Source organism: Centropristis striata, chromosome 11, assembly GCF_030273125.1.
Source record: "Centropristis striata isolate RG_2023a ecotype Rhode Island chromosome 11, C.striata_1.0, whole genome shotgun sequence".
Lineage (NCBI taxonomy): Eukaryota > Metazoa > Chordata > Actinopteri > Perciformes > Serranidae > Centropristis > Centropristis striata.
The window spans coordinates 22,609,151-22,632,334 of record NC_081527.1 but is presented as its reverse complement, the minus strand read 5'-3'; the positions used below and the strand labels follow the sequence as shown (position 1 = coordinate 22,632,334).

General features: G+C 42.8%; 2 protein-coding genes across 2 annotated transcripts; both read left to right on the top strand.

Annotated features, from left to right (window-relative positions):
• The first annotated feature begins 531 nt into the window (after nucleotides 1-531).
• LOC131980903 (zinc finger protein 664-like) lies at nucleotides 532-7,109 on the top strand. Its single transcript, XM_059345215.1, has 3 exons — nucleotides 532-1,032; nucleotides 2,651-2,783; nucleotides 3,274-7,109. The coding sequence occupies exons 1-3, from the start codon at nucleotides 1,009-1,011 to the stop codon at nucleotides 4,611-4,613; spliced, it is 1,497 nt and encodes a 498-aa protein (XP_059201198.1). The 5' UTR covers nucleotides 532-1,008; the 3' UTR covers nucleotides 4,614-7,109.
• A 430-nt stretch (nucleotides 7,110-7,539) lies between these two features.
• On the top strand, nucleotides 7,540-14,436 carry ttc19 (tetratricopeptide repeat domain 19). Its single transcript, XM_059345180.1, has 11 exons — nucleotides 7,540-7,669; nucleotides 7,944-8,065; nucleotides 8,326-8,417; nucleotides 8,586-8,696; nucleotides 8,787-8,825; nucleotides 8,912-8,968; nucleotides 11,568-11,629; nucleotides 13,165-13,250; nucleotides 13,357-13,520; nucleotides 13,923-14,085; nucleotides 14,221-14,436. Exons 1-11 carry the CDS (start codon nucleotides 7,584-7,586, stop codon nucleotides 14,394-14,396), a joined length of 1,158 nt encoding a protein of 385 aa, XP_059201163.1. The 5' UTR covers nucleotides 7,540-7,583; the 3' UTR covers nucleotides 14,397-14,436.
• Nucleotides 14,437-23,184: the final 8,748 nt, after the last annotated feature.

The window sequence follows — 23,184 nt, the reverse complement described above, 5'->3', positions numbered from 1 at the left end:
TCTGCAATGGCTGCCTGTGCGAGTCAGACTCGATTTTAAGATTCTTTTACTGGTTTATAAATCTTTTAATGGTCTAAGTCCAGCCTATTTATCTGGTTTACTTTTATCCTATGAACCTGGAGGACCCTCAGGTCTTCTGACCTTTTAATAATACCAAAAGTTAGAAAGTAAACCCACGGTGAGGCTTCGTTTTCTCACTCTGTTCCACGTTTGTGGAACAGCCTCCCTGAAGACTAAAGACTTATCTTTTTGATTTGGCTTTTACTTGAACCATTTTTAAATATTTTTCTCCTCATGCATCTTAGTGTTAAAACCTCTCTCTCTCTCTCTCTCTCTCTCTCTCTCTCTCTCTCTCTCTCTCTCTCTCTCTCTCTCTCTCTCTCTCTCTCTCTCTCTCTCTATATATATATATATATATATATATATATATATATATATATATATATATATATCATGCTCTACTTTTTAATTATTTATCTTTTTTATCACGCTTTTTATTGTTATTTACTATTTTATCTTACCTTTTTTTTATTTATTTCATCAAATTAATTTCTAAGCTTTTCAGAGTTTCCTCACTGCGTCACGCTGAGATTGAGCTTCCTCGGTTTGTGCTTTGTTTATAATGGGATGGAGGGTGTTTCCTTGTTTCTATGTTTTATTATTTTTCATTTATTTATTTTATTTTTCCTTTTTTGTGAAGCACTTTGTGTTACATTTCTCTTGTATGAAAAGTGCTATACAAATAAAGTCTGATTGATTGATTGATAGATAAACATTTTTTTTAATTTCTGATAAATGTGTCCTTATAGATGAGCTGTTGTGGCTTTTTATGCAGTTTTATAATAAATAAAATAAATAACTTTCTCTGGAGGCTGACCTGCTCCCCGGAAGTGTCCAGCAGCAGCAGCCGCAGAAGAAGTTGCAGCTGTTCGCTCAACAACAACTTTAGACCCTGACCCGTCTTTAACGGCTGGACCGGACCGGACCGGACTGGACCTGACTGGGGTGATGGAGCCCCTCACAGCCTGCCCGGTAAACACACCGACAGGCCCGCAGCTCCGTCCACTTTAGCTGTTAGTGGAGCTAAGCTAACGAGGCTACCAGCTAGCTCTGTGAGCCGCCAGACTCCATTCATAAAACCGAGCCGTCAGAGTCCGGCGGCCCGGGTCCACACCAGACCCACCGCCGGACCCAGACCGGCCAGAACACATGAGTCCTAGTGTACGGTTGATTCGGCTCTATTTAAACAGAACTCCGCTCCCGTTAGACGCTAGAAACCCCCGAAGGGTCCAGTACCGCACCGGGCCACAGAGAGACCAGGACCAGCTGGAGTCTGTCAGCAGGTCCAGCTGCATGCACGAGCCGCTAGCCGAAATACAGCAGCACGTGCGTTTATCTGATCTAATCAACATCTATTGATTAGTGTGCTCGCGTGACCACTTTACCGAGCAGAGAATATAAAAACCACCGGATCCTGGATAGAGTCTGGTCCGGGTTCTGCTGCTGGGGGCGGGTTAACGTGTTAATGTAGCTATGGAGGCCGAGGACCCTGTTAATAATAATAATAATAATAATATTATATAATACTGATAATAACCCGCATGTTTGTGTAAAAATCCTGCAGAGACTTCAGGCTGTCTGTCTTTTTTTATTGAAGTGTATGAAAGTATAATCAGGGTTGTTGCACATAATGTGATCAAACATGTAAATAACTTTAAATAACTTTAATGTGAAGAAATGCAGTTTACTGTTTAAAATGTTTTTATTATTATTACAACTAATGCATTAATGTAAAAGTATTTTACTGTTTAAAAAAAAAAGTTTAAAATCAACTAATAATGATTTTTATCAGTGGTGGAATGTAACTAAGTACATTTACTCAAGTACTGTACTTGAGTACAATTTTGAGGTACTTGTACTTTACTTGAGTATTTCCATTTTATGTAACTTTATACTTCTCCACTACATCTTGATGCGAATATTTTACTTTTTACTCCGCTACATTTAGCTGACAGCTTAAGATACTTTTCAGGTCGAAATTTAACATACAAACATGATCATTTTAAAGTGGTTTTTAAAGTTAAACCTCATAACATTATATTAAGTAGCTTAATGATTCCTGTCTTTACAAGATTAAAGTGCTTACATAAATGCATCAATAATAATAATCCAGTAATATATTTTAGAATATATTTAACAATCTGAGTGTGTCCATTCTGCATAACGAGTACTTTAACTTTTGATACAGACATACATTTGATTCTGATACTTTTGTACTTTTACTTCAGTAAGTTTTGAATGCAGGACTTTTACTGTAATGGAGTAATTTCACAGTGATGTATTAGTAATTTAATTTAAGTAAAGGATCTGAATACTTCTTCCACCACTGATTTTTATTAATCTGCTGATTATTTTCTCCACTAATCTGAAAAATAGTGACACCAAACCTCAATATGTGTAATAATATTTAAACATTATTAACATTATATAAACACTGTTTATAATGTATAATCATTATTAATGTTATTTAAACATTATTTACATAACTATTATAACCATTATCTCACTCTGCAGCTGCAGTTTAATATTAATAAATAGGTATGTAAGTTATTATTTATGGTCATGTCAGATTAATGATTATTGGTTTCAGGCTGAAGGTGTTCGGATCAAAGCGGAGCCGGAAGGAGACGTGGAGATCCGGGACTACCCGGTCCTCAGGAGGCTGTCCGTCAAACTGACCGACTGCAGGCGCTGGCTGGAGGGGCGGGATTTCCTGTCTCTCGGTAAGACTTTTATGTCTTTGATTAAAACAATAATCGGGAGAATAAATTCTTTAAGGACCCAGCTCCTCCTTCCTATTCACAGAGACATGATATCCTGCATGAATGTGGATTAGATACAGTATTCAGTTCAACCCCCCCCCCCCCCCGAATCTTATTATTATTACTGTTTTATTATTTTTATTTTATTTCATTTATTTATTTATTCCATGTTTTCCTTCCATGTATTTCATCCTTTTGGTTGTTGATTCTTTTCTTTTTCTTTTTTTTTTACTCTTTCCATTTACAGTTTTTTGTCCGTGGCTGTATATGTATGTCTATGTTCGGAGGTTTGAGCAGTTGGTTGAGTTGTGTCATGGGTGGATGTTGTACAAAAAATCTAAAATTGTCTTCCTGTACAGTGATTGTCTTATACATACTTTGTCATCAATAAATAAGACCATTGAAAGAGGGGAATAAATTCTCAGCACAATCTGACCTCTGACCCCTGCAGGTGACCACCCTGAGCTGGGCGTGCGGCGGGCGAGGCGGCGCCCAGCGACCAACACTGGCAGGAAGATGGTTTACTGCTGCGACTGCAACCGCGGCTTCTACAAGGAGGCTCACCTGGAAGCGCACCGCCGCACGCACCGCGGCCTCAAAGCCAACGAGTGCTGGCAATGCGGGAAGACGTACCCGACGCTGATGAGCCTCGTGGTCCACCAGCAGATCCACGACCGCCAGGAGCCATACCGCTGCTCCTACTGCGACAGGACCTTCGCCCTGAAGAGGGACTGGAAGACGCACCACCGCACACACTCAGGCACCAAACCCTTCAAGTGCTGGTTCTGCGGGGACGGCTTCGCAGAGCGCCACGAGCTCAGCGAGCACCTGGAGCAGCACGACGGCGAGAAGTGCTACCACTGCCGAGTCTGCGACAAGATGTTCGTGTCCTACCAGGGCTTCAACTTCCACCGCAAGTCCCACCGCAGCCAGAAGCTGCTGCCCTGCCTCACCTGCAGTAAGACCTTCAGCAACCCGCAGAGCCTGAAGCTGCACCAGGTCACGCACTCCAACAGGAAGCCGCACAAGTGTCCCACCTGCGGGAAAGGTTTCAAGCTGCAGAGCGGCCTGCGCTGCCACCAGCGCACCCACGAGGACCTGAAGGACTACCACTGCACAGAGTGTGGCAAGTGCTTCTCCAGCCTGCAGGGCCTGAAGCTGCACAACCGCACGCACACTGGACTCAAACCCTACAAGTGCTCCGAGTGCGGCAAGCGCTTCACCCAGTCGCCGCACCTCAAGTCCCACATGGTCACCCACACCGGGGAGCGGCCGTTCCTTTGCACCACCTGCGGGAAGAGGTTCACGCAGTCATCCCACCTGCGCTCCCACATCACGCTGTTCCATGTGGGTGAGAAGCCGTTCAGCTGCGGCGACTGCGGGAAGAGCTTCACCATCGCCCACTACCTAAAGATGCACCGTCTGAGCCACACCAAGGAGAAGCTGTACCAGTGCTCATACTGCGAGAAGGCCTTCTCCTACCACAACTCGTGGCGGGCGCATGAGCGCATCCACACTGGCGAGCGGCCGTTCAGCTGCCGGGACTGTGGCCAGAGCTTCATCACGTCGGGCTCGCTGCTCAGCCATCAACGCTCCAAACACACGGGGGAAAAGAGCCACTACTGCATCACCTGCGGGGAGTTCTTCTTCACCAGCTCGCTGCTGCGGGTGCACCAGCTGGACCACACCGGCGAGCGGCCACACGCCTGCAGCTGTGGCAAAACCTTCAAGACCAAAGGCGTGCTGCGCTACCACCTGAAAAGGTTCACGGAGCACCGGCCTGCACAGTGACGCCGCCGCAGGAAGTCAGGGGGCGGAGCCACAGCAGAAACACTCAGAGAAGAAGAAAGATCAAAACACTATGAAACAGAAACACTGAGGAGACTCTGACGAGACGCTGCAGCACGAAACTAAACATGTTGAAGCACATGAACAACTTCTACCCGTTTATATACAGTTTAACAAAAAGGATGAACCCTCTAAAGTTACCTGGATTAATCTTAAAATCTGATCCGTATCTAAGTCCTGAGTAAAGACAAACGCCTAACACCACACAAACAGTTACCATATTTCATGTTTTTATTGAGTATGTCCAGGAAACATTCAGAGTGCTGGTGGAAAAAGTAAGTTAACTCTTCGGCTAATGACTCCATCCAAAGCTAACTGGAGTCGGACAGTGAACTGAGATGCGAGTCATGTAGAGACTCTCTGTAAAAACACTCAAACTTTGTCAGTTTTCTGTTTACAAGAAGCTTCTGCTCTGTGAACCAGGGCTCACAAAAAACATCTGAATAGCTGCAATCAGGAACTGTTGATCTGCATCAGACTGGAAAGGGTTAAAGTCACCTCAAAGATTTCAGGTGCTCACCTGTCCACAGAGGGACGTTCTAGTCCTGTGTTTGCTATCTAGAGCCCATCTAGGTTCCCTCAGGCCGACACAGAAGCTCAGTGAGGTGAAGAGAACTCAAAGCTGAAGGATCTCTGGAGCTTCACGTCTGATCAGAGTCTCAGTGAACAGACGTCCAGCTGCTGCTTCACTAAAACATCTCTGTACTACACAACACTGCTGGCGAATGTTTAGTGGACTGATGAGCCTAACCCTACACCAGCACTACACCTGGTGTAAAAAGGGGCCACATTCCAACATGAGAACATCATCCCAGTAGTGCAGTGTGGTGGAGGGAGCGTTGGAGTCGGCCTGCTGGACAGCTGCTGAGTTTATCCTGCAGGTGAATGTCTGACGTCCGTCTGCAGCAGGATAAAGACCTGAAACATCAAAGTAAGACGTGTCTGAGCTGCAGCAGGTCTGCAGGAGTGTCTGCAGCTCTGATCAGCTGTCAGGAGGCTGACTTGTTATTAATCAAGTGTTCACTTACTGTTTCCACAAGCACTCTGAATGTTTAATGAATGTGTTCAATAAAAACATGATTTTAGAATTCACATTAGCCTTAACATTAGGGTTATGCAATATATGAAGCGAATCAAAATTAATTTTCGTTAATGACTAATCTTCAGATCGACGTCCATTACATCTTAATATTGGCATCAGCAAAGGAGTGACAGTCCTTTGAACACGTTGGGGTCAGGTTGAAGAAATTGAATGTTCAATTTCTCAGAGCAACACATCTCCTCATGGAGTTGATCAGGTTGTCTGTCGTTGCCTGTGGAAGGTTATTCCATTCTTCCTGGAGGGCCACACGGAGCTGGTCGCAGACACGTTGATCCAGAACATCCCAAAGATGTTCTATGGGCGACATGTCTGGCAATACGAACTCTCAAACGGCCCATCTTCTGATAATTAACATCCAGCTGCACAGCGACCTCTGGTGGACATCCCTGCATCCATTATGACCTGAGACATCTGAGGCATGATGACTTAGGACAAAGTCTGACATTTTGGGGTGGCGTTTTCTTGTCCTCAGTATAAGGAGTGTCTGGGTACTGCTCATTCTGTCTGATCACTGTCTGGAGATACTAAACCTGTGTACTGAGTGAAATCATTGCATCAATGAGCAAATGCTCCCTGACAGAGAGATGGATTTAAAATGTTACACAAATCAAGAGAAATAATCCTATTATACAAGTAAAAGTCAGCATATGTTCATTTAGAGTTGTTAACGCCATGTGGCATCAATATTTAACATGGGGCGTTTATATTTTTGTTCAGTATAATTGTTTGTGTGGTGTTTGTCTTTACTCAGAACTTAGATCAGATCAGATCAAATTTTATGACAAGCTGCTGCAGAAACCACTTCAGAGGTTCACTTCTTTTTCTGTCTGTATTAATGACTTGTCCACAGCTTTCTGTTTCGTTTAGCGCTTTTTCTTCTCAGCTGAACGTCTGAGCTGTTCTGCAGATCGTGTGTGTCGTGGTTCTTCATGTTGGGGTCAGAAACGAGACGTCTCTGCTGGCTTCATCTGTTGGTCCAGGTCCAAAAGATTCAGAAGCTCCCACTCCACCTCAAGGCTTTAACATCAGTCTGTCAGAGTGTTTCTGTCTGCTGCTCTGAGGTTTATTATTCTGCTCTAAGCATGTTTTAGTCCAGTGAGTCTGTGACATCATCACCTGACCTCAGATCACCTGACCAGCGGTGAGGCGTTCACTGACTCTTTGTTTTCTCTAAATGGAACCATGTGATTCTGATGGGTTTGAACACCACAGAAGAAGAAACAGAGCCACTGATCAAAGGGACAGAAACCGTTTCCTATTTCTGATTATTAAACTTTTCTCATACTGTCGTTCTTTAACTTTTGGTTTTGTCCAAAATCAATAAAACGAAATACTGACTCCTTGTCTCCAGATCACTTATTGATCATTACTTATTGATCTTTTTTCCCCCCAACTTTGTTTATTGCTTTTCTCAACAAAAACAGACCACAAGAAAGACAATACAGGTGACAAAACTTAAAAGGCAGTTAAGGTAATCACCATTTGCAATAATATATATATATATATATGTATGTATGTATGTATGTATATATATATAATCTGTATGGACTTTATGGGATGTTCATATTTTTTACTGTTTACAGTTTTCAGTGAATTATTTAATGACAAAAAAACAAACATTTTAGATTTGAATAATTTTAGCAACGCCGCGAAAAAATTAATATCTGTGAAGTGCAGTGAGACTATTTCTGTTATTAAACCGCGGCGCTTTAAATATTTCAATCAGTTATTTTAAAAGCAGTCCTGCAGCTTTTATTTTGAAGGCCTGGAGCCAGCTTAGTCACTTCCGGGCCGTTATGTAAACAGTGAAGATGGCAGCGTCCTGTGTGCGCCGCGCTGTCCTCAGACTCAGCAGGTTCAGGGGTCCAGGACAGGGACCACCGAGACCACCACACAGGTCAGTCCGGAAGGACACAGACACACACAAACACACACAGACTCAGAAACGCACACACAGAGACACACAAAAACACACAGAGACATACACACAGACAAACAGAAACACACAAAGACACAGAGATACACACAAGGAAACACACGGAGACAGTCAGACAGGTGAAAAGAGCGGTAGTGAGACGTGTCGTCTGTGATTGTGTCATTAAGTGTCATTATTATTGATTATTGTGACTTGAAACGTTCAAATGTCTCCATGTTTCATTCTGTGACATCAGACCGCAGCCTGTGACATCACAGAGACACTCGGCATGCTGTGTAACAGCCAGCAGACATGAGTCCACCTCCCACAACAACCAGAAAAGAGGAGCAGCAGGAGGTGTACTGTTGGCTGCTGTCGGTATGTTCAGTCACTAAAACATCTTCATTCTTCTCACCAGACTCCTGTCAGAAATCTGCTGATTTAACACCAGACTGGATTATTCTACAACTTTGTACCAAACTTAATAAAAATACATGAAGATTTTACACTTCCCTGTTCTTTACACAAGACCCCTGTCAGAAATCAGCTGATTTTGTTCCTGTCCATCAGTAACCACGCTGTGTGCGTGTGTCTGTGTGTCTGTGTCTGTGTGTCTGTGTGTCTGTGCATGTGTGCAGCTTTCTCTCTGTTCGGTAGTTCAGAAGAAGACCAACGAGATGAAGCTCAGAGGAAAGAGGATGAGATGATCCTGCTGCTGAAGAAGGCCAAGGTACCAGCCAGTAGTATCAGTCCTTTAGTAGTAATAGTCTCAGTACTGCAGTTGTAGTCTCAGTACTGCAGTAGTATCAGTACAGCAGTAGAAGTCTCAGAACTACATTAGTATCAGTACTGCAGTAATAATAGTAGTAGTACTGCAGTAGTAACCTGTGTCTCTCAGCTCAGTATCCATCGGGAACAGATGCAGGCCGCCTCTGGTTTCCTCCACCAGGCCATTGTTCTGGCTCATCAGACACACAACAACCAGGCCATCATCTACACCTACAGCCTGGTAACCTTTGACCTTTGACTTCTGACCCTCTGACCCTCTGACACTCCTCACAGGTGTAGTGTGACCTTTGACCCCTTCCTGTGTCCTCAGATGGCGAACTTGGCGTACGTTCAGGGTCAGCTGGACAACGTGAGTAGCATGTGACTAACCTGCTCTCTGTCACCATGGCAACAGCAGCTGGTTGTTGACATCATCATGTTTGTGTTCATCTTCAGGCGGAAAAATTGTTCAAGGCGTCGCTGAGCGTCATGCTGTCAGGAGGCACGCCACAGGTACCTGTGTGTCAAAGTGTTAGTGTGTGAGTGCGTTACAGTGTGTTACTGTGTGTTACAGTGTGTTACATAGTGTTAGTGTGTTACTGTGTTAGTGTGTTGCAGTATGTTATAGTGTGTTACAGAGTGTTAGTGCCTCTGTAACTGAAATCTGTGCCATGTCTTTCTCTGACCATTCCCCAATTCTGTTCACTGTGTCAGTCCCACACCCAGGTAGTACCCCTAGTGTCTCCAAACGGATCTCACGCACAATTAACTCCTCGACTGCTGGGCAGTTTTTGGCCACTTTCAACGACTCCCCCCTGTATGGACCGCCACTGGACATTATCTCTGAGTGTAGTGCTGATCAGCTTCTTTCTGCGTTCTCATCAGCTTGCACTGACATTCTGGACTCTGTTGCCCCTCTCAAACCCAAACGCACTAAAGCCCAGTTAACACCATGGCTCAATGATGCAACGCGTGTCTTCAGACGTGCCTGTAGGCAGGCTGAGCGCAAGGGGCAGAAGGACCGCCTCCATGTGTCCCTACAAATCCTCAGAAGCCGCCTAGCGGACTACCAACAAGCCGTTAAAACAGCCAAATCACAGTACATTTCCACCCTGGTCTCCAGAAACCAACACAAACCTCAGTTTCTCTGCAATACTCTAAATTCTCTCTTAAATCCCCGTAATGAATCCCCTGTTGTGCCCTCACCCGCCCTCTGTGAAAGCTTTCAAAAATTCTTCAATGACAAGATCGCAGCACTCAGGCCCTCTGATACCTCTGCCAGCCTGCTCCTACTCTGTTGACTCAGGTAGCTCTGTGATCCTAGTGCTCCTAGATCTCACAGCAGCCTTTGACACGGTGGATCACAGGATCCTGCTGTCTCGGCTTGAGCACCAAGTTGGCATCAAAGGCGCAGCGCTGAAGTTCTTTCAGTCCTACCTGGCTGACAGGAGCTTCTCTGTCCTGCTTGGGGATTTCTTCTCCTCTGTTGCCCCGCTCACCTGTGGGGTCCCTCAGGGCTCTATACTAGGTCCCATCCTCTTCCTATTATATATTTTACCCCTAGGGGACATCCTGGTCAAACATAACATCTCCTTCCACTGCTTTGCTGACGACGTCCAGCTGTATCCGCCTCTTAAGGTTGATGGGCAGGCTGCACTCCAGCCACTGCTTGATTGTCTGGCTGACATCAGATCATGGATAGGTGCAAACTTCCTCAACCTTAACGAGAGCAAGACGGAGATCATTATTTTTGGCAAAACCTCTCCGGCCTTCTCCACCGATGCCCTAGGCCCTCTAGCCTCCAACATCCGGCCTTCTGTCAGAAATCCTGCCGTGATTTTTGACAGTGCTTTTAAGTTTGAGCAGCAGGTTTGTGCAGTGGTAAGGAGAAGCTTTTTCCACCTGAGAACACTAGCCAAGACAAAAGCCTACCTGCCTCAGAGTGACCTGGAGAGAGCTATCCATGCCTTCATCACATCACAACTGGACTACTGTAATGCTCTCTACACATCACATCACCCCGGTCCTCACATCGCTACACTGGTTCCCCATCCGTCACCGCATTGACTATAAACTTCTTCTAACTGTTTACAAATCCCTCCATGGTCTGGCCCCTACATACCTGTCTGACCTTCTGCACCACCACACCCCCTCCAGAGCTCTACGGTCAGCTGACCAGCTGCTGTTGGAGGTGCCCAGGTCCAAGTTAAAAACAAGGGGCGACAGGGCTTTCTCAGTAGCAGCCCCCAGACTCTGGAACTGCCTCCCCCTCCACATCCGTGCAGCGCAGTCCCTAAATATTTTTAAATCTCACTAAATACCCACCTCTTTTTTCTAGCCTTCAATTTAAGTTTTCCTCCGGCAAGTGCTAGGGAATAGTGTCCCCTAGTAATCCCTTCTTCTTTTATTTATTTTAAATTTAATTTTGTTTTTTTTGTTTCTTTCACCTTTGTCAATTCTGTATTTTATTGCACTTTTTGCACTTTTACGTGAAGCGCTTTGGTGCGGCTCAGCCGTCTGTAAATGCGCTATATAAATACATTTGACTTTGACTTTAGTGTGTTACAGTGTTTTAGTGTATGTTACAGTGTGTTACAGTGTTTTAGTGTATGTTACAGTGTGTTACAGTGTTTTAGTGTATGTTACAGTGTGTTACAGTATCTTACAGTGTGTTACAGTGTTAATGTGTTACAGTATTTTACAGTGTGTTACAGTGTTAGTGTGTTACAGTATTTTACAGTGTGTTACAGTGTTAGTGTGTTACAGTATCTTACAGTGTGTTACAGTGTTAATGTGTTACAGTATTTTACAGTGTGTTACAGTGTTAGTGTGTTACAGTATCTTACTGTGTGTTACAGTGTTAGTGTGTTACAGTATCTTACAGTGTGTTACAGTATCTTACAGTGTGTTACAGTGTTAGTGTGTTACAGTATCTTACAGTGTGTTACAGTATCTTACATTGTGTTACAGCGTTGGTGTGTTACAGTATGTAAGTATGTTACAGTATGTTAGAGTATCTTACAGTGTGTTACAGTATGTTAGTGTGTTACAGTATGTCAGTGTGTTACAGAGTGTTACAATTTGTAACTGTGTGTCTTACTGTGTGTTAAAGGATGACAATGCTGTCATTGAGATGTCTCTGAAACTTGCCACCATCTACGCCGAACAGAACAAGTAAGACTGAACTCACTGACCTCTGACCTCTGAACTCACTTCCTCTCAGAGCGCTGACAGTGGCTGCGTCTCGAGTTGTCTATTTCGCATCCCTGCTTCCCTCACTTGTGCCGTTCACTTGCGTCTTAGTCCCGCCCACCGGGGATGCCTGGAGAGACTAATAATAATAATAATAATAAGTGTTTTCTCTGTTTAACAAACACCTGCACATGAATAACAACCTGCATTGTGTATTTATACTGTGAACCGTGTCCTCCTCAGGGGCACGGGAATGCCTTTATAGTATTTATTTATTATTATTTAGGGCCAAGTATGAAAAAAAAAACACAGACCCAGGGGAGGGGGGTGATATTGGTCCATGCCTCGATGGGTCCGTCCGATGCCGCTGGGTCCGATTCTTTATTCATCTCTGAAGTGCTCAACCCAGCCACCATGGCATGCGTAAAAACGCATCACATGAGAATGCCTGTGAGGAATGAAGGCTGGGAAAAATAAACCTGCTGCTGTGGAAAAAGCTTAGACGAACGTTACGAATGAACAATCACTCTGATAAAACACCTAAAACAGTGTGAGTCATGGAAAAGCGGGAGGTCTTGCGGGTAGAAAGGAATGAAATGTGGTGATGAAGTACCATCACCTCATGTTATGTGTTTTTAATCATGCCATGGTGGCTGGGCCCTTCTCCCCTGGGTCCATATTTATTTATTTTTCATACATGGCCCTCATACGCCGTCATAGTAGGCGATCCGGGTGATAAATTCATTATTTAATATAACATGATTGTGTCCGCTGAACACCGGCCAATATTTTATTAGGTTAGATGATTAAGGTAAATTGTAAATGATGTCACTCAGATCAAAGCTACACTCAGCAATGATCAGCCTCACGTGGGACTGATGAAAATGACAGACAATGTAAAAGTGTTTCTTACTCTCAGACTCTCTGCTGTTTTGTTTTTTTACTTTAATAATGTCCATAATAAATCTGTATGGTGGAAAAACAGATCACGAAAGGGAAAAAAGCTTCTAGAGCGATCTTTCTTTTAATTTATTATAAATGTAGAAATATGTTTGTGGTCTTTTTGTTGTTTAGAGCCACAATAAAACAGATTTTATCTACATGGCGAATCATATAAATAAAATATAAAACTTGTGGTGACACACTTTAGTTTAATCTGTGATCTGTCTTCACTCCGTTATGAAACTACAGTGATGTTGCGATGTATAACATCAGTCCGATCAGCTGCTGCGTCTAATCAATAACCGATGTCAGGGGGCGGGGCCACGGCTAAAAGACTTCCGCATAGGATGCTCTCATGTATCCTCGCTTGTGGCTCCTCCGATATGCCTCCTCTATCCTCTATCCTCTATCCTCTGTCCTCTGTCCTCCGAGCACCGAGCACAAATAAGAACTTTGGGATGGTCGTAAAGATGGCGCACGCGAAAGAACTTCCGGTTCAATCGAGGATAGAGGATAGAGAAGACATGAAAAAAGAACCGTGGGATGCACCCAGTGTGTGTGTTTGTGTGTTTGAGGGCGGAGCTTGCGGAGCATGGGTTCAGGTTCTGTACGGAGTCTTTGGAGGCCAAACTACAGGAAGCAGTTCCAGAGGAGCCGACAGGTGAGTCTGACGGGGCGGAGCCTAAAGGTCACATAGGTATCTCCTGTATGTGGTCCTGGAGCTGCTCAGTGATGCTGCTATTGTTGTTTGTTGTTGTTGTCTCCAGAGGAGCAAGAGGCTCTGAGGAAGGAGACCCGCCTCCTGCTCGGTCTGTGTTTGGACTCTCGTGCTCGTTACCGAGCGTCAACGCTGCACCTGAAGCAGGCGGGACAGGACTACCAGAACGCCCTGAACATCTGCCGACAGGAGCAGGGCGACGCCCACCCACAGGTAGTACCACAGGTAGAGGACAGGTAGAGGACAGGTAGGACCACAGGTAGAGGACACATAGAAGACAGGTAGGATGACCAGTAGAAGACAGGTAGGATGACAGGTAGAAGACAGGTAGAAGACAGGTTGAGGACAGGTAGAAGACAGGTTGAGGACAGGTAGAAGACAGGTGGAGGACAGGTTGAGGACAGGTAGAAGACAGGTGGAGGACAGGTTGAGGACAGGTAGAAGACAGGTAGACTACAGGTAAAGGACAGGTAGAAGACAGGTAGACTACAGGTAAAGGACAGGTAGAAGACAGGTAGAAGACAGGTAGACTACAGGTAGAGGACAGGTAGAAGACAGGTAGAGGACAGGTAGAGGACAGGTGTGTGATGTCATCACGGCGTCTACCTGTTCCAGACTCTGGTCCTGATGAGCGACCTGGCCACCATCCTGGACCTGCAGGGTCGCCATGACGAGGCTCTGGTTCTGGTCCAGCAAGCGGTTGATCTGAGCCGCGACGCCGGACACCCGGACCAGCACGTGCTGCTGGGGAACCTGGCTGGCATCCTGCTGCACACAGGTGAGGTCAGAGGTCAGACGCACCTGGTGAGTGTCCTCTACCTGTCTTCTACTTGTCCTCTAACTGTCCTTTACCTGTCCTCTACCTGTCCTTTACCTATCCTCTATCTGTCTGATGTCTGTCTCCGTCCCACAGGCCGGCTGGACGACTCAGTGCGGGTCTATCAGGAGGCCCTGAGTCTGGCTCGGCAGGCAGGAGACCAGGAGGCCGTGGACCAGATCCAGGAGGGCCTGAAGGAGGTGAAGAGGAGGAGCCAGGACAGGAAGCAGGAGGACAGGACAGGTCCAGCTGAGGACAACGAGTCCGTCTGAAGAGACACGTGTCCAAAACATCGCAACCAATCAGAGCGCAGAGTGACGTCACCGCCCCATTTTACAGAATCAAATTAAAACCAAAAGGATCAGAGAAATTAACATTTGGACCTGAAATCACAGAAACATTTAGGGGTTATAACCTGTGACCTCTGTGACCTCTGCTGCTCGTACAGAAATTATAAATATAATTTATTAGTTCACTCTGCTCCCTGGCGCCTCCTCTGGTGATAAGCAGTCACTGTAGTTGTGTTTTTGAAGCTGTTTTTCAATTGTTGAGCTGCACTCAGCTCATGTTCTGTCAGGTTAAAATGCTGTTTCTGTGAATGGAGTCTGGTGAGGACAGAGATCACTTCAGGACAAGGTAAAGCTGTGAAATTATTCAGAATACAGTGTACACTTTAAGTGATATTCATATTTTTGGATTCCAAAAAAAAACCTTGCGGCCGCATTCACGGCATCAAACACACATATTAACTAACTAGTGTTTGTGATGCTAAATGTGACTGTTGGTGTGTAAATATCTCGTGTAAGAAACAGAAAATATAAATTTAAATGCTCCCCTGGAGAGGAGGCTACGTCCACTGAGCAGACAGGAAGTGTTGACTATGTCATAGCGCTGTGAAGCGAGCCGTCGTCTGTTATAAATCTATAATTCATAATCTATAAATGTATAGATCTTTGTTTGGACTCTGCAGAGGGACTCAGGAAAAATAGGATAAAATAAATAGCTAGCACCATTTTCTAAATCACCAAAAAGCATTTTTCTGCATTACATGTTCTTTTCCAGGTGATGCAGCTGACAAACTGTTTCATTCTGTCAACTTCCTGTTTGTGTGAAATAAATAAATCAGTTTTCAACTTGTTTGTAGTTTTCATCTCGTTTGTAGTTCTCACCTCGTTTGTAGTTTTCACCTCGTTTGTAGTTTTAATCTTGTTTGTAGTTTTCATCTTGTTTGTAGTTTTTTAACTCGTTTGTAGTTTTCACCTCTGTAGTTTTCAGCTCGTTTGTAGTTTTCACCTCGTTTGTAGTTTTCATCTCGTTTAGTTTTTCATCTCATTTGTACTTTTCATTTCGTTTGTACTTTTCATCTCGTTTGTAGTTTTCACCTCGTTTGTAGTTTTCATCTCGTTTAGTTTTTCATCTCGTTTGTACTTTTCATCTCGTTTGTAGTTTTCTCCTCGTTTGTAGTTTTTCCACCTTGTTTGTAGTTTTCATATCGTTTTCAGTCATGTGGAAAAAAACCTGAGGACTTCGACTTCCTGTTGCTGCGGTCAGCATTAGTAATTGTATTAATAATTTATTGAACAGTTTGAGTAATATATTTATAACTATTAATAACCAACAATAACATAATTTAATTTTAACCTCAGAGACTTCTGACAGGAAGTTGAACAGATCAGGTATCCAGCACGGATCTGGCATAACACCATGCTAGCAGGCTAACACGCTAAAAGGTTAACTCATTCAAAGAAAAACAGAAAAAAGTTCTTTATTTAACTCACAGTTTGAGTTCAGTGTGTGTGTGTGTTAGTGTGAGAGCAGGTTCCCACAGAATGTGACGCAGGTGAACTTCCTGTTGTGTTTACAGAACATGTCAGGATAAAAGCGTCAGTGACGACAGTAAACAGACATAAAAACCACAAACACATCAGAGGATTAACACAAACACTCTCTCACACACTCACACACAAACACACACATCCCTGTAAATTGATTAATTTGTTATTTGGATCAAAAAATTTGATGGAAAAATTACATTATAAATGTTTTACATTCAGTGAATGTAACTGAGTACTTTTACTGCAGTATTTCTACATGTGTACCTTTATGGTGAAGTACTTTTATTGCAGTATTTCTACATGAGTACCTTTATGTTAAAGTACTTTTACTGGGGTATTTCCTTGTGTGTACCTTTATGTTGAAGTACTTTTACAGGTAAATATTATTATTTATTTTCAGCTTCAGTTCCTTTAAAGATTCAACATGAAACATTTAAGTGATGATTATAAATTAAAGATCATTAACAGTTTATTACATTCAAATCAGTCAAATGCATCAATAATAATAATAATAATAATAATGATAATATATTTAAAACAATCTGAGTACTCATGTACTTTTACTGTAGTGGAGTAATCTGATTACTTCTTACACACACACACACACACACACACACATACAGCTGCTGCAGGGAAACGAGTAGTTCATTTTCATTTTTTACACCTGGAAACAAAAAATCTGTAAAATATTAATCACATAAATTACTTGAGTCATTTTTTGTGAAAGTCAAACAGTGAGAAGGAAACTGTGAGAACCAGACACACACACACACACACACACACACACAGACACACACACACACAGTGTATATGATGTACATACACACATCTATATGTTCCCATAAACAAACACACATAATCACATGTCAACACACATTCAGGTGAAGCTGAAGGAACAAAGATAATTGTTGTTGTGCTCACATGTTAATCACACACACACACACACACAGGTGGCTGTGGTATATAAGGAGCTGCAGTGTGTTTCTGTCTCTCAGCTGGACGTCGACGAGTCAACACACTGACCAGGTGAGAACACACACACACACACACACACATTCGGGACCTTTGCTGTTTATCACGTTTGACCTCTGTAGCGTGAGTTTGGAGCGAGAAGGTCTGTGTGGCGGTGGTTTTGACAATTAAAATTATTCTCTTGAAGTTTTCTTGCAATTTCCACCAAAATGTGTTTAAAACACTGTTACTGTGATGTTGGGGCGGAGACACAGGGTTAGCCCCGCCCCCTGCTGACATCACAACGTTAGTGAAGAACATGGCGACACAAACTGTCATACATTAATCTACTGAGATCATACAGTAATCTCATTGAATCATACAGTAATCTACTGGGCTCTATAAACAAAGAGGTGATTAATATATTATAATGATTTCAGGAGCATCAAAATGTGATGAGAAAGAAAAGTCTGGTCCCAGTTCTCATTGGTCTCTATGGGACAGTTGATCGGTATGTCCCAGCCGCTCTAACTCCAGCTGTGATGTCATCCACTCTAGCTGTGATGTCATCCAATACACACCCATTTTAAACTGTGAGACACTGACAAACTGACGGTTAGTGAAAAGAATAAAGTTTAAACTTTAAATCCTGTTTCATGTTAAAGTTCAGAGAGCTGTCTCAGTTTTATGATGTGCAGAAAATACAAAGCACACCATCATGATCATCTTTTGGCCAAACTTAAGTCAGATCCAGCAGAAGATGAAGAATAATGAGAAATAAGTGGTGAAGATTAAAGTGAACTGATTTTTTCTTAGTGAAATACTTCAGTTTCAATACTGTTTTATCCTCATGAACAGTTTGAAGGATTTCCTGAAAAAGAAAGTAACAAGCTGGAACGTGTTCATATCTGACGAAGTTCTGACTGACGTTAACGTCCTGTCAGACAGAGGACGAGTCAGATCAGCTGTTCCTGTCGCTGTTGGAAGTTTTCTCCACTCTGAAGGAAGTGTTTGGTTTGCTAAAGCTAACAACATGTTTAAAACCATAGACATCTTATACATAGACGCAGTATCGAACGCTAACTAAGTTTTTCTCATACGTGTAGCTATGATAAAGGACACATGTTTTTGCCGTGTTTTATTATTCATAGTTGGCTTAAAAATAATAGAATATTTTTATATGCCATAAGTGACCAGACGTCCGAGATCAAAACTGGGAACATAATCCCAGAGAAGGGGAAAAAAACGGTCAGCTATGTTTAAGTTGAAGAAACAATATGATTAGGTTATATATACATATAGGCTACATATATCCTACATAAATAATGTATGAATACATTAGATATCTATATCTTAGAGACCTATAGACTGTATCTCTTGACTGTTGCTGCAGCAGCAAATAGTTTATTCTGTCTTGACACTTTGTATTGATATTTTGTATTAACAATTATTTCCTTAAATTATTATAATGTTTACAGTGATTGTTTTATATGTATTTTTTATTTATGTCACTTTGGATAAAAGCATCTGCCAAATAGGCTACTTAAACATAATCATATACAGTACAGGCCAAAAGTTTGGACACACACCTTCTCATTCAATGCGTTTTTCTTTATTTTCATGACTATTTACATTGTAGATTCTCACTGAAGGCATCAAAACTATGAATGAATACATGTGGAATTATGTACTTAACAAAAAAAGTATGAAATAACTGAAAACATGTCTTGTATTTTAGATTCCTCAAAGTAGCCACCCTTTGCTTACTAGAATATAAGACATGTTTTCAGTTATTTCACACTTTTTTGTTAAGTACATAATTCCACATGTGTTCATTAATAGTTTTGATGAATTTACAATGTCAATAGTCATGAAAATAAAGGAAACGCATTGAATGAGAAGGTGTGTCCAAACTTTTGGCCTGTACTGTATAAACACCTGAACGTTTTCATATCAGCTAAAACCACCAATCTGTTTCACTGGATTCAGAATAAAACCAAATTCTGTCTTACCAAAACATTCACACATAACCTCCTGCCTTATTATGACTTACAGAGAAGTAATTGGAGACACAGACCTTGCAATGTCAACACAAAATCTAACATACAATTGTATTATTGAATCTTACTCAGTTGAAGCAGATGGAATATATGTAATTAGATTAATCACAGTTTCTAAACAATATTAGCACATGATCATTGTATCAAAAGCATCTTGCATGATTAATCTATAAAATCCAGAGAGAGGGATGGCACACACACACAGTCATTGATTACGCAGTCATAGATAGTGACCTTCGTCACACAGAGATTGATTGATTGATTGTTTCTCGATTTGATTTGATTTGATTTGATTTGATTTGATTTGATTTGATTTGATTTGATTTGATTTGTTTCTTCGACTTAAACATAGCTGACCATTTTTTTCCCCCTTTTCTGGGATTATGTTCCCAGTTTTGATCTCGGACGTCTGGTCACTTATAGCATATAAGAATATTCTATTACTGTTAAGCCAACTATGAATAATAAAACAAGACAAAAAATGTGTTCTTTATCATTGCTACACGTATGACAAAAAAATGTGTGAAAATCAGTGTTATTCAATGAGGTAAGATTAATTAAAAGCGCTGACAGTTCATTGCTCCTGCCAAACGAATTACACTGAGTGGAGCGGATCACCACTCCAAGATGGCGGTCGAATTTCTCGCGTCACAGCAGCCAATGCTGCGTCTATGTATATACATGTCTATGTTTAAAACATCCAAAGGTCATTTCTCCAGCAGCTCAGTCCTTCATGTCTCCATCTAGAGACAGTGGCGCCCTCTAGAGGCCACAGACATTCAGAGTATAAAGCACAAAGAGTCAGTGAGGGAGGGTCAAACTAACCAGGACTTTCAATAGGACATGTAAAGAAAACAAGAAAAGGGACACAAAATTTGCTAAAAAGGACAAAAGAATTTGTCAAAAAGACACAAAATGACCAAAAAAAGACACAGAATAACCAAAAAAGATATAAAATTACCATAAAAGACACAAAATTAGCCAAAAAGACACAGAATTGCCCAAAAAGTCACAAAATAGTCCAAAAAATACACAAAATTGCCCAAAAAGACACAAAATTAACAAAGGAGACACTAAATTACCTCCAAAAAATCAATAAAGGAACATCAAAAGCTATTGACTGTCTCCAAGCAGAGCAGTGTTGGTGCCCATGTTTTACCAAAGTGCAGCATGAGATTCAAACATCTCTTAACTTCCTGCATCAGGTTTTGACTGAACTATGTCACTTCCAGTAGTCACGTTGTCCTCCTAACTACTTCGGTAAATAAAATCGTGTTTTTCAGGTTATCTTGATGTCTTTAGTTTTACAGTTGGACATTGGTCTCCTGTAGTTGCTGCTGACGGCCTGCAGGGCGACGAGGACATCAGAGCTCTGAGCCAATGAGAAGACGGATCAGTCTCCGTACCTGAGGTAAGTCTCACAGGGGGAGGTCACAGTGACATCACAATGACATCACAGTTGTGATGATGATGATGTCAGGTGAGAGATGATGAAGCTGGATGCAGCTGTGTGTGTGTGTGTGTGCGTGTGTATGTGTGTCTGTGAGTGAGTGTGAGTGTGAGTGGACAGCCAGGGGGCGGGACAAACCTTGACTGACAGCTGAGTTGCCATGGTGACCTTCAGCTGATCAGGTTTCTGTAGAAAGAATTAGACCTTTTCTTCTCTCTCTCTCTCTGTCCTGTTTCCTTCGTTCTTTTTTCATCCCTTCTTTCTTCTCACTTCCTCCTCTCCCCCCCCTCCCCCCCTCCTCCCCCTCCCCTCCTGCCCCCCCATCTCCCCCCTGTCCCTCTCTGTTCTCTCTCTCTGTTGGTTTCAGTCTTTGCATTATAATTTCTCTCTTTCAGTGCTGCGAGGACGCTGAGGTAGGCTCCAACTCTCTTCCTGTTTCACACACACACACACACACACACACACACACACACACACACACAGACATACACACACACACACACACACAGACACACACACACACACACACACACGCAGGGACAGAGCAGGACTCAGGTCAGCAGTTTCTCTGGATGCCGGGAGATCAACATGATGTTCATGATAAAGTTTGTGGAAGATGATTTTATTGTGGCGGTGCAGCAGGGCAGGAAGTCTGATTCAGTTTATCTGTAAGTTCTGCAGAAGAAGAATGTGTGTGTGTGTGTGTGTGTGTGTGTGTGTGTGTGTGTGTGTGTGTGTGAACTCTGACCTCTGCACACAGACTTATTTATCATCATGTGTCTCAGATCTCCAGCAAACACCTAAAATTATATTTATCCAAAAATAAAGAAGTAATAAAATGAGAATCTGAGACATAAAATAGTGCAGAAGTTTTATATCACAAATATAAAATGTAAAATAATATAAAGTGTGAATCAGAACACTTCCTGTCTCTGAGCTGCTCTCTGATTGGTCACTTTCTCATACTGTATACTTTATACTCCGTTACTGTTACTTACAACAAAATAATCATGTGTCATTTCATAATAATAATAATACTTACATACTTTTAATGTTTTATAGTTTCAGATGATCTGTCTGTCTGTCTGTCTGTCTGTCTGTCTGTCTGTCTGTCTCTCTCTCTCTCTCTCTCTCTCTATAAATTCTCTCAGTGTAACCTGATCTGCTGACTCACTGTCCTCTCTGTCCTCCCTCTGATCAGACTCAGATTATTACAGCTGATAGTTTGACCTTTAAATTCCTGATCAGATCAGATCAGATCAGATCAGATCAGATCAGATCAGATCAGATCAGGGTCGCTCCTCATCAATCCGTTGGAGACAGGAACCATTTGGAGAACAGCGTTGGAGACAGGAATCAATTACAGAACAGTGTTGGTGACAGGAACCAATAAGAGAACAGTGTTGGTGTCAGGAACCAATAGGAGCACAGTGTTGGTGACAGGAACCAATAGGAGGACAGTGTTGGTGTCAGGAACCAATAGGAGCACAGTGTTGGAGACAGGAACCAATAGGAGCACAGTGTTGGTGACAGGAACCATTAGAAGAACAGTGTTGGTGTCAGGAACCAATAGGAGTAGAGTGTTGGTGACAGGAACCAATAGGAGCACAGTGTTGGTGACAGGAATCATTAGAAGAACAGTGTTGGTGTCAGGAACCAATAGGAGCAGAGTGTTGGTGATAGGAACCAATAGGAGCAGAGTGTTGGTGACAGGAACCAATAGGAGCACAATGTTGGTGACAGGAACCAATAGGAGCAGAGTGTTGGTGACAGGAACCAATAGGAGCAGAGTGTTGGTCACAGGAAACAATAGGAGAACAGTTTTGGTGTCAGGAACCAATAGAACCGTGTTGGTGTCAGCAACCAATAGGAGCACAGTGTTGGCGACAGGAACCAATTGGAGCACAGTGTTGGTGACAGGAACCAATAGGATAGCAGTGTTGGTGACAGGAACCAATAGGAGCACAGTGTTGGTGACAGGAACCAATAGGAGAACAGTGTTGGTGTCAGGTACCAATAGGAACACAGTGTTTATGACAGGAACCAATAGGAGCAGAGTGTTGGTCACAGGAAACAACAGGAGAACAGTTTTGGTGACAGGAACCAATAAGAGAACAGTGTTGGTGTCAGGAACCAATAGAACAGCATTGGTGTCAGCAACCAATAGGAGCACAGTGTTGGTGACAGGAACCAATAGAACAGTGTTGATGTCAGCAACCAATAGGAGCACAGTGTTGGTGACAGGAACCAATAGGATAGCAGTGTTGGTGACAGGAACCAATAGGAGCACAGTGTTGGTGACAGGAACCAATAGGAGAACAGTGTTGGTGTCAGGTACCAATAGGAGCACAGTGTTGGTGACATAACCAATAGGAGCACAGTGTTGGTGACAGGAACCAATAGGATAGCAGTGTTGATGACAGGAACCAATAAGAGCACAGTGTTGGTGTCAGGTACCACATTTACATTTACATTTAGTCATTTAGCAGACGCTTTTATCCAAAGTGACTTACAGGAAGAGTAAAAAGCAAACAATCAAGGTATAGTGCAATAAGAGCTATTAGTGCTAGTGACAATTCTTTGAGGAGTAGACTTATCATGTGGTCTAGGAGAGAAGATGCTCTCTGAAGAGCTGGGTCTTCAGGAGTTTTTTAAAGGTAGAGAGGGACGCCCCTGCTCTGGTAGGAACTGGTAGTGTGTTCCACCAGCGGGGGACAAGAAGTGCAAAGAGTCTGGATTGCCTTGGACCAACAGGGGGCAGAGC

What these genes read in the sequence shown, in the direction of transcription:
- LOC131980903 (XM_059345215.1), top strand. Translation starts at nt 1,009, where the DNA reads ATGGAGCCCCTCACAGCCTGCCCG. An exon ending in AGCCCCTCACAGCCTGCCCG is followed by an intron (nt 1,033 to 2,650) that starts GTAAACACACCG and finishes TATTGGTTTCAG; the next exon opens with GCTGAAGGTGTTCGGATCAA. An exon ending in GCGGGATTTCCTGTCTCTCG is followed by an intron (nt 2,784 to 3,273) that starts GTAAGACTTTTA and finishes TGACCCCTGCAG; the next exon opens with GTGACCACCCTGAGCTGGGC.
- ttc19 (XM_059345180.1), top strand. Translation starts at nt 7,584, where the DNA reads ATGGCAGCGTCCTGTGTGCGCCGCGCTGTCCTCAGACTCAGCAGGTTC. An exon ending in AGGGCGACGCCCACCCACAG is followed by an intron (nt 13,521 to 13,922) that starts GTAGTACCACAG and finishes TACCTGTTCCAG; the next exon opens with ACTCTGGTCCTGATGAGCGA. An exon ending in TGGCATCCTGCTGCACACAG is followed by an intron (nt 14,086 to 14,220) that starts GTGAGGTCAGAG and finishes TCCGTCCCACAG; the next exon opens with GCCGGCTGGACGACTCAGTG.